This window comes from Saccoglossus kowalevskii, chromosome 10 (genome assembly GCF_978046115.1).
Source record: "Saccoglossus kowalevskii chromosome 10, keSacKowa6.1, whole genome shotgun sequence".
NCBI classification, from domain to species: Eukaryota; Metazoa; Hemichordata; class Enteropneusta; family Harrimaniidae; genus Saccoglossus; species Saccoglossus kowalevskii.
The window spans coordinates 13010883-13022183 of record NC_140650.1 but is presented as its reverse complement, the minus strand read 5'-3'; the positions used below and the strand labels follow the sequence as shown (position 1 = coordinate 13022183).

At 33.3% G+C, this 11301-nt stretch overlaps 1 protein-coding gene across 1 annotated transcript; it reads right to left on the bottom strand.

The window, feature by feature from the left end:
- Window positions 1-1568: 1568 nt before the first annotated feature.
- LOC146737872 (E3 ubiquitin-protein ligase TRIM71-like) lies at window positions 1569-3551 on the bottom strand. The gene has a single exon (XM_085504848.1). It carries the CDS (start codon window positions 3549-3551, stop codon window positions 1569-1571), a length of 1983 nt encoding a protein of 660 aa, XP_085360974.1.
- Between the last annotated feature and the right edge of the window lie 7750 nt (window positions 3552-11301).

Sequence of the window (11301 nt, the reverse complement as noted above, 5' to 3'; positions counted from 1 at the left end):
TCCTGCACTTGAGTTGGCCTTCACACGTTTTAGTGACTGGACACATGGTTCGGTTCCCATCAAATAGTCCGATTGGCATCCTCGTTTCTTATGCCGATCTTCTCACTGATCAATGTCCTTACTCAATAAAATTACAAATGCTATAATAATTAACTAAATAATACTTCAAAAAACCAAAACTATGGTTATATAGGAAACAACAAAAACTATCACTTATCGCCGCTAGATGGCGCAATGACTAAAAGACGTCTTCATTACACAAAATGTAAACTTTTTCTAGTCTTGAATACATAAGAAATAATCAAAAATTATGCCTTACTACAGAGAATTCTAATTATATAAAAGCTTTATACCTTTTTACTAGCTAAGCTTTTATGAAAATATTGATGTGAAAGGATGTAAACATAAACATTATCTCAAAATAACTTGACAAATTCAGTACAAATTATGGATTTAAAATCTTTATAGTTTTCTAATAAAAATATGGTATAAATGGCTGACTGGAGGCCACTAAAGCAATTATTATATACTTGATGTTTTAAATCTTTGATCAAACCAGACTACATAATATGTCCTATTGGCAGCCATTTGTTTATAAATTTAATGACTCCTATTATTATGAGGTTATATGGTTAAGACAGTATAGTGAGAAAATTACCCATGCAGCACAGGGTGATACGACTATGTACAGTCCCAGTACTGTATCTGTGGTGTTATTATATATCTTTCTGATCCAATCGCATGGTGTAGGAATGCCCCTAACCAATGGAAATTATTAGAACTTACCTTGACAATACCACATAAACGTTTCATATTTTTAATTTTTGTAATAATTAATCTAGAGACCCTACACAACACCACACAATCCAAGACTAGATACGGAGTGCCACTAAGCTTTTAAAAGTGTTAGCATTTTTGTACATTTTTATATTGAAAAAAATCATACAATTTTTGCAACCCATTATTATATCAAATAAATATCGCCATCTATTTTACTGTGGCTTGATTAAAACAATATTTACGCAGGATTTAAATTCTTGTATATAAATCCATATTTATTCAAAACAGTTATCCCGGACAGATACAATCTGCCAGATATATTTATACCACGAATTGATACCTATTTGGACAGTAAATAAGACCCATTTACCCCCAATTGGTAATTTCTATATAGTGCCCTTCTCTTAAAACTTGATGACAGATATTTTGTATAATAAATGAGCATATTTTCCATTTCTCAGATCTCAGAATAATATCATTCAAACTCATTCTAAATAATAACCTAAAAACAAAATGCTCTAATTTGCTGTGAAGTTGGTACATTTTATATAATATAACATTTCATATAATTTCCAGTGTGAATTTCACTAAATAAAAACTATTTACATTACACTGATTTGTAATTACATGTAATACATCTGTTCAAATGCTCGAGAACAATTGAAAAGATCTGTATAATATAATGTCCTTCACTTTCAATGCTGTCCATTTAACACACTTCAACCAATTTAGCAAAGTATCAATTGCAACTTTTATCACTCTGTAGTGATCAAAATCTAATACTGTAATTACTGTGCAAATATTTTAACACAATGGTTCCCACAGTCGACTACAACCACTCTACATGGTACATCATCAGTTATTGCTACACCTCCTGGTAAATTAAGTTTATCAGTGTCCTTATCAATACGACAGATGAAACGACCACTTCTATCAAACTTTTGTACCTTATTATTATAATTAGCCACATATACATATCCCTCATTATCAATAGCTATACCACTCGGCCTGTATATCTGACCATCATCTTGACCTGAACACTTGAATGAATACATGTACTCATCATCTGTATTGAAGACTTGTATGCGGTGATTGTTAACATCACCTACAAATAGCAACCCTTGATTGTCAAAAGCCATGTAATATGGCCCTTTAAATTGTCCTGGATTACTTCCAAAACCTCCAAATGTTTTGATGTAACCCCCATCTGCTGTGTATTTTCTTATCCAGTGGCCATCTTTATTTGTTTTTTCAATAACTAACGCATCCCAGTCAGATACATACACCATACCATCAGCAGGTCTAACAGCAATACGTAGAGGATGCTTCATGTTTTCACTGAATTGTTTGATCACATGACCATTCATATCACTGATAACAACTTGTTTATTAGTAAAATCTGTCATGTAGTACTTGTCATTAAATATGCACACATCATGTGGAAAGCATTTTTCAAATTTTATAATATTTTTATAATTTCCATCCTTGTCTGTAATTTGTAGTCTTTTATTACCCCACTCAGCTGTAACTATGTCACCATTCTTATCCACTGTAACACCAATTGGCAGATTATATTCCCCTTTTCCACTGCCATTTTTACCAATGGTCTTCACCAATCCTTTAATGACATTGAACTGTGCAGGTGTTCCTGGTATTGGCTGATTGTCTATTGTCAATGACACTTTATATTTCCCATCTATTTCTCCATGTACCATCACTGTGTGTGTTCCATCATTGTTATCCTGTACTTTGATATCGTCACTTGATCCATCAGGTTTTGTTACTCTAGCCTTAACCACCTGGCGTGGAATGACTTGTTTTCCTTGTTTATCTCTGGTTGTTACCATTAAAGTTGCAGTGTCACCTTTGATCAGTTGTTTTGGGACATTATCAAGACTACAGTTTTGTTGACATGCGTTTGTTGCCAGCATTCCTACATCATCTCTCCCTGGATGAGGTTTGAACTCTATTACATCAGGAATAAGTTGTAGCTTAGTTTCCATGGCAATCAACCCATCAATTTGTTGTTGGTAAACTTGTTTGGCACTCAATATCTGTCCAGGATTCCCATGTTGCACCAGTGTCTCTAGGTAGCTGCAAGTACTGACTATGTTTCCATGTTTCATCTCCAGTTCATCAACTTTGATTTCCATATTCTTTACTCTAGCTGTATATTCTGTCTTCAACTCATCCACCAATCTTTCCTTCTTCTGCTTAACTACCTCTATTTGTCTTCTCAGATCTTCCAAGATTTCATCTGTTTTCTTGTTTATCTTTGCTTCTTCTTCTTTACAGCAGGTTTTTAGTTTATCACAGGCTGCCTTGGCTGACATTTTACTTGTCTCAGCTTCATCTGCTTTCACTTTTAACTTCCTGACCTTCCCCTTTAATTCGTCAGAATACTCATCCGCCACCTGTTTAATATATCTGTGTTGATGTACTTTATGATCTATGATTGTACACTCCATACATATAGGTGTCTGACAGGTATCACAGTAGTACTTCAACTGGTTATCTGTGTGAACTTCGCAGTATTGTATCCGCTGTACAGCAAATGGCTTCTTGTTCTTTGTCTCTTGATATTCGTCAAGCGATAGAAGCTGATGAGATTTGGTTGCCTTGTTTTTTTTATGTACTCTAGTACAATGTGTACAGGAATACTGTTGGCATTCAACACAGATAGAGGTGACTTCATTTTCTTCACAAAATTCACACACTTTAGGGGTACCAGCTACCAGTTTCTCGGGTATCTTGTCTAGAAGTGAGCTCATGAAGAAATTAGACTGCAGATCATTGATAGGTACCTTTACTGACCTGTTACAAGTTGGACACATCAGTGTATCAGCTACTCCTTTCTCAGCTAGTTGTACTAGACACTTCTTACAAAATGTATGTTGACATGGTAGTATCTTTGGGTCTGAATACCACTCTAGACATATAGCACAACACAGGAAGTCTTCATTAATCTCCGCCAAGACAGCACCAGCATCTACTACATCCGAGGCAGCTGCAGCCATGGTTAGACAATAGTCTGTAATATATAATGTTAAAATAACACAAGTCTAATATTATAAAATCTGAAGTGAAATCATATATCCCATATATTAACTCACTTTTAGTTTGTATGTCTCTGGTGAAAGCAGGTTATATACTAGTCTTGCAGATTATACACTAGTCTTGTATTTGTGTTCATTGATCAATGAATTTTAAATGCACACATTCCATTTTCATAAAGTTTGGAAATCATAAAATGATGAAAAATGTTTTTTCTGGAATTATATAATGGTCTATATAGATTAGATCCATGGGCATTTAACGATCAAGCCTTAAATTATGCTGGAATGGATAAAATAAATAAAATAATATTTTGTATATCATTTAGTGTTACACCTGGGGTAATGGGGTTGATCAGCTTGTGGGGGGAATACTTGGAAGCAAGTTGAGAATTTGACCAAAATAGTAAAACTGAGTTCCTAAATCCAGAATCGTTTATATGGTGCACAGATACATATACCATCCCCTACTGAGTTTAACTTTAGCATATTTTCACTAGCAATTATGCAATATGTTATAGATAACACATTTTATAAGTGCTTTTTATAAATACTGAGTAGTATTTATAATTAACATTCTAAGGGTATGTTTGTAAATGAAATAATAGATGCTCCAGTTAACTTGTATGACTGGCATAAAATCTAGTACTTGTATGAAATTTACACACACCAGTAACTAAAATATAAACAGATATGTGACTTTGGATGATTTCACTCATTGTGCCATGGGAATAGGTTGACATAGGATATATTTGCATAAAGCAATTGAAGAACTGATTGACATTAAACTAAGCGTGTAATCAAAGAAAGCTTGGAAATCATTAAAGTATATTTTATTTTGACAACAGACTTGCCTTTGTCTGTACCAAGTTTCATTGAAATTTGATAAATAGTACTATATCTGTGGAACACCTATGAATTGGTTAATTTATGCAGATAAGATAATTGTTAAGCACATAATCTAACCCTGAACATGTATAAGGCATATGAGTGGATGATATATTTGTGGAAAAGCTAAAAATTGGCTAATTAGGTCATTAATATGCATGTATTTTAATCAAAAACATCAGGTTTATCCAAAAACATATATGTACCAAATTTCATTGTAATATGTTGGTACTTCTTCTTAAAATTGGCTAATTAATATGCAAATTAGGTAATTGATATGCAATAATTTCAATAAAAAAATAATCAAGTCTGAATATTCCAAAGCATCTATTTCATTAAATTTGATAATCTATTCTGTAGATATCAGTGGAACAGACACACACACACTTCCCCTTGCAGTGTCTGACCTGACCTAGGGAGCTACAGAGAGACGCAACTAGACTCTGCCACAGGTGACATTTTACACCAAAATTGTTGGTATTTCGCGTTTTTTTAAATTTATTTATTTCTTATATCCCAAGCTTCTGTTGAAAAAAATGTGATATTTAAAATAAATATATCAAATATTTTTACATTCAGCGCTAAAACCTTAAAATGTTAAAATAATGAAAAAGTAGATGTGAATTGTTTATTTAATATGAAGTGCGTTTGTATTGTTGCCTTGGGGTGATGTGGACGCATCGCCCCAGCCAAGTTTTTAGTTGACTGCTATGTGACGTCACAATTAAGTGACTCAGGGAAGTTTTTACCACCCATGCTTGCAGAGCCAGGGATGTTTGGAAAAAAGATAGCGAACGACAAAATCAAAAGATCAAAAGGTGTTTAGGTAATTTTCGCAAACATAAAATGCAACTGGGCGTGATTTAAAAATAAATTTCATACATTTTAAACGAGATTGCTCACATATGGACCGATACATCTACTTCCTCTGAGAACACTTTCGTTGCCACAGGTCACTAATGCCACATCGCTTGGCGCACCCCCAGGGAGCAACATGAACACACTAATGGCAAAGCAAAATGTAGATCCAGTCATTAATAGTGGGGTTTAAAAAGGCATATACTTTTTATTATTTTGATGACCATAGTTTTATTAAGGAATATAATAGTAAGGCTACCACTGTGTACTTTACTTATTTTACTAGTACCTGGAATAAAGTGTATGGTAAGAAAAAGTGATGGTGTGTTTAGCCTTTAGTGCCTCGCTAATGTTAACATACTGATAAACTATGTTTGAAGATTTGCTATTTCCCTATTGGACCTTGAGCAGAGGTGAGAGAAGGGTATTCAGTAAGTCTGATTTGTGCACTATAGCTATAGCAAGTTTGATAACTGTGGGACCCTGCACAAGGTAATGGGGCAGTGTTGAAGATGACCCCCCCCCCAGCGTACACACAGTAGTAAATTTTTTGTCAAATTTTCTAAGCATACCCTACATGTATTTTCACCCTCAACCTTCAACTTAATTTTTGTTGTCAAATTTCCCAGCCACCCTACAGAACTTACATACAATTTTCACCTTAATTTTCAACTATTTTTTTTCCAGCCCGCGTACCCAACATTTACATACATGCGTTTCATATGGGGGAATGTGAATGTTTGCATTGTGGGATTGGTTGTAAATCTTTGAAAGGTCTCATGCCACTAATCAACCAATGGCTGCTCGTAGCCATTTAAATGCCTTGCAAGAACCAATGACATTTTTTAAATATTTTTTTCCTTAGGTGCTCCCTGTTTGAGGGCGTGATTACCTGGGTCAAATGTGAGACCAACATGTCGTCTTTTGTTTACTACTTAGCAGCTGTGTACCTGATGGGTTTATTCTGTGTGTAATTGGATTTTCTAATCTTGGTGTTTTTCCAGTGATTTTTCTAGGTGCAATCCAAATACAGTAGGTGTGTCTTGTTTACCTGAGATTCGTAAGAGTTTGAGATGGCCAACATGTTAGTTGTTTCATGTGGTTGATTACTGTCATGTTGATTTCCCATTTTTGAGCCATGTTTTCAACTTTGTTCATTATTTTCATATAGCAATCTCGTCATATGAGATTGTTGTTTTGACCATAATTATGGCTCTATTCACTGGAATTTATACATTTTTGGCAGATCTCATCTTACATAACCAAAGTTTACTTTGACCTAATTATTATAAGTTTTGACCTCTTTTGACCTTGCATAGATGTGATAATTATGAGGTTGTGTGTTTAAGCATACATTTCATGAGATCAGCTCCATTTGGCAGGTGTAGTGCAAAGTAATTGGAAATCTTTTTTATTTTTATTTTACCACTTTTCTTGCTTTGTATTCAACTATTTAGACACAATGGAGTAATTTTTTATCCAGAAATGTTATATTTTGCTATGCGTTTCACCCATTTCTGTCAATCTCTTATATCTTGGTTGAAGATTTTGAAAATTTGTAATTCGGTATATTTTTTGCCCTAATCTTATTAATTTGATTTAGGCTGGGCTGTGGTCTGTAAATATAAATGTTTTTATTAAACTGGTCTAAAAATTGTATTCATTCATCAATGAATTATTCATGTCACTACTAAATTCAGTGGCCTTAGAAATTCTGAGAAAAATGCGTAACCCCCATTTTATGGGTTTTTTGTGTTATTTTCACATTATGGCAGACAATCTTAACAATTTGTAGTGCAGTCATTACTAATGTACCCTATTCAAAATTTAATGAGGTAAAACTCCCAAATATTCAAATAAATTCTCAAAATTGTGTTGTGTATCTTGTCACTGACAAGTTATTTGCATACTGTCAGTATATTAGCCAAGTATTACAACTCTTTCAATTTCACAATTATTGTTCTTTTCTCAGAATTTGTGTTAATAGTTTGCTAATTAATCCCATCTTGAGTTTATTATTGTACAGTGCTTGTAGCCCCCCCCCAATTAATCAGAAATGCTGTTGATTTGAATTTAATTTGATCAGGGATGTGTAATATGAGTATTTTATATCTAGACCCTTTTCTGGTTTGTATATTTTTATATTTATTTTTAAATCATAAAATTGTTTCCTTCAACTACTTTTTTTCACATAAGATTTGACTAAGCTTTTTATGTAGAGCAAATTCTATGTGTGGCCATGGTAAATCAAACCACTGTTGTGTTTTGGTATATCCAAGGTTGCCCGTCACAGGTCTCCAGCCTAAATGCAGATACCGTGGAATTGTTTTTCATTTCATATATTCATTGCCTACCATCTAATTTAGTGTTATGCTGAGTGTGTATGTTGCCAATTTCTACAACTAATTGTCTAGGTATAGGGCGCCACCAAGTGGTAGATGTTGATAAATAAATTTTGGGGATTTATTTTGCATGGGAAATTACTGGTCTAATGATATTCCATCATATACAAGATCAACAAGAACTTTATTAAATGAAGCATGTACGTAGCCAGTGTGACTGAAGAGCACTGTGGTTCAGAATAGAGTCATCCTCCCCACGTGTTCTTACCATAATGGTCTTTCTGATTTGTTTGAGCCACATATGATGTATTTGAAAATCTGATTTTATGGATTTATAAAAAGCATCTAGGCTGTAGAAATCTGAGACAAATTCACTGTTATATTTTTTGTAATACATGTATGCATAATGTTCCTCACACAGGTTTACTCGATCAGGGATGTCTGTGACAGCAAGTTTAGATAATAAACTGAATACAGACAAGAATACAGTTTTGTTTTTAATATTTGACTCTTTAGTATTTTCTGTTTTTTTTTTTTTTTTACAAACAAAGCATTCACAATTGTTTTCTATTTGCTTCAGGCATGTGGAACAAATACAGGCACAATCAGAGATATTAAGGGACTGGCCATTTTTCTCCGGCAGGGAGGATGCCAGGGAAAAACAGGGAGACCAAGCTATTTAAAAAAATGGATGGGGGGGGGGGGTATGCCTTCACCGCATTGCCTGGGGGGGGTATCAATTTTATTATGTGCAGAAAGAAAATACATAGTTTAAACAGACACAACATTTACATTAATGATTTTTGGAAATTTTTTATTGCACAAAAATATTCAATTTCATGAACTTTCTTTTAACACTTTCCAAATTCAAACTTTTATGTTTGTAATATAAAGTTTAATGTATTTTTTAATTGTTAATAAACAACCAATGCATGCACTCAAATAGTTTTCTTATTTGAATGACTCATCAGAATACCAAAGAAAAAAATTAGTATGATATATTTGAATATATTTATCAATTTATCATTAATAAAATGATATGAATATATGAACTATTTGTAACTGTTAAATGTCAATATCAACTTACATGACATTCTATGTTATATTGACTTTATCCTATGAAAGTTTGTGGTGCATTTCATCAATTAATTAATAAATAAATGTGAAAATCGTAATTTTCAACACAAATAATAGTCTCGCTACCTTAAATGTCAATATCAGAAGTGTTTTTTTAATGATTACTATGATTTGAAACAGTTTCGTGTGCTTCACATGTTCATTTGCCTTAAATAGCATTGTGTGGTTCATCACTGCCGTCCATGGAATCTTACCAATATAAATTTAGTCGCTTGTGGTAAAATTGATTAGCAAAAAAATGTTTATCACCTTTGTCATCATTTTTAATTATCCTTGCTATTTTCAACACAAGAGTGAATAAAACTGACAGCAAAATACGCCCATTGAGAATATATTGCAATATATTTCAATTTATTCTCTGGTATTACAATACATTAGTATAGTAATAATTAATATATATTACATGTACATTCTTTTTATTATTTTATTACTGAGAATGAGTCATATATTTGTTTTGTACTATAATTTCATATCTATATTAAAAAAATTATGTGGGTTATTAATTTCCATAAACAATATTCAAATATCTTTCTGGAACATCAACACTTACAGTCATTGGAACAGTATATCAAGGATGCATGATGCAAAGCCCATTCCATAAAATTTTAAATGTTCCTTGGTCGAAGTAAGAAACTAGGTGATAATATCAGAGCTTGGGTCAGTTTTATTTAGGAACTCCTGTCAGAGCAACTGCACAAAACATAAGGACAAATTAACAGGTTCTAAGGATGGTATTTTCAGATTAACACTAGTTGTTATTTCTCAACTCTGATGAAAGGACCAGTTACTGTGACAAAGCCTTACTCACTATGAAAACTACTCACTACTCACTCAAGCTACATGTAAAATAAATGTAAATCAAAAGTTCTTTGGGGGGGGGGGTGTCACCTTATTTTCAGATAATGTGAAGGGGTACATCCTGTTTTGTTTTTTTGTTTGAGGTGGGTGGCAAAGTCTTTTTATACTTTGCGAAATAAGATTCCCTGGCACTCCCGGGCCAACGAAAATGACTAGTCCCTAAGAGCAGATACCATCCATGTTTTAAAGTTAGCACTTATGTTATGATACTATTTACTTGTTGATGCTACACTACACTTAAAGCGGAGGTGTCGTTGTGTTTTTAGCGTGTGTTGTTATCGTCGCTCGGGACTCAATTCCTGTGCGTGCACAGGTGACGATCCTCTCGCTTTAATGTATGGACCTGCATGTATTTTTATCAGGATGGACAATTCTGGAAATAAGTGGTTTTATTCCACCATGAATAGGGTAAGGTCTTTTTTGGTAAACTGGTTTTCCATTGAAATCAGTCTGTAATTTAAATTGCTTGGCTACACTATTCTTCAAGTGAATTTCAGTAAGACAAGTTAGGATAGTTGAATGTTACCATCAAAACATAGTTACATTGATTTTTCTTTTCAATTTTCTTCTCATTCGGTCACTCAATATAGATAATTTTGTTTATATTAACAAGAATGGCTTGTTTAACACTTCCAGACTTTGACTGGAAATACTGATACCAACATTTCCTGGTCATAATTTTTTGCTGTATGGATCTTGTACAATCAATCTTTACATATTTGCCCTCTATCCTCAGATAATTGTGAATAGATGTAAATTTTTTCCACAAAGACAAATGAGAATGTTTATAGCATTGGCTGACAAATATTTTCTGGACTGTCTAATAGCTTTTGACTATTGTATTAATACAAAAGAGACATGTCTTTTTTAACCATACATTTTAAAAGCATTGATGTGCTTCAATTACCTGTCTTCGAGTCTGGCTACCAGGTATAATTTTCTTGAAAACATTCTGCAGACAAACAACTCTTTTTTTCTACAACATTCTTGATAACCATTAATTCCCTACAAACATCAGAACCTTTTTTTTCTGCAGACTTGTAAAGTTTGTCTATTACTGACAGACAATGTCTGCTATTTGACAACAAAGACAAAGAACCCTTGATGAACATCATGAATACCAGATATAAACAGAAACAGATATTTATTTAGTGATGATCAAAACAAAGAGAACCGAACAAACTAGACAAAGAAATAACCAACTCCGACACAACCAAAACAAGACCTGAACCAAACAGATCTGTCCTTAAGTTCTCTTGCCTAGTAATCTGAAATAAGACAAAAACATTTTTAATGTCATGTATAAGAAAAAATAATTTTCTAGAATTTAATATGTTAATAACCAGGTTAAACAGTACATGTATTTGAAATTCTGTTCCACTATG

What these genes read in the sequence shown, in the direction of transcription:
- LOC146737872 (XM_085504848.1), bottom strand. Translation starts at nt 3,551, where the DNA reads ATGAGCTCACTTCTAGACAAGATACCCGAGAAACTGGTAGCTGGTACC.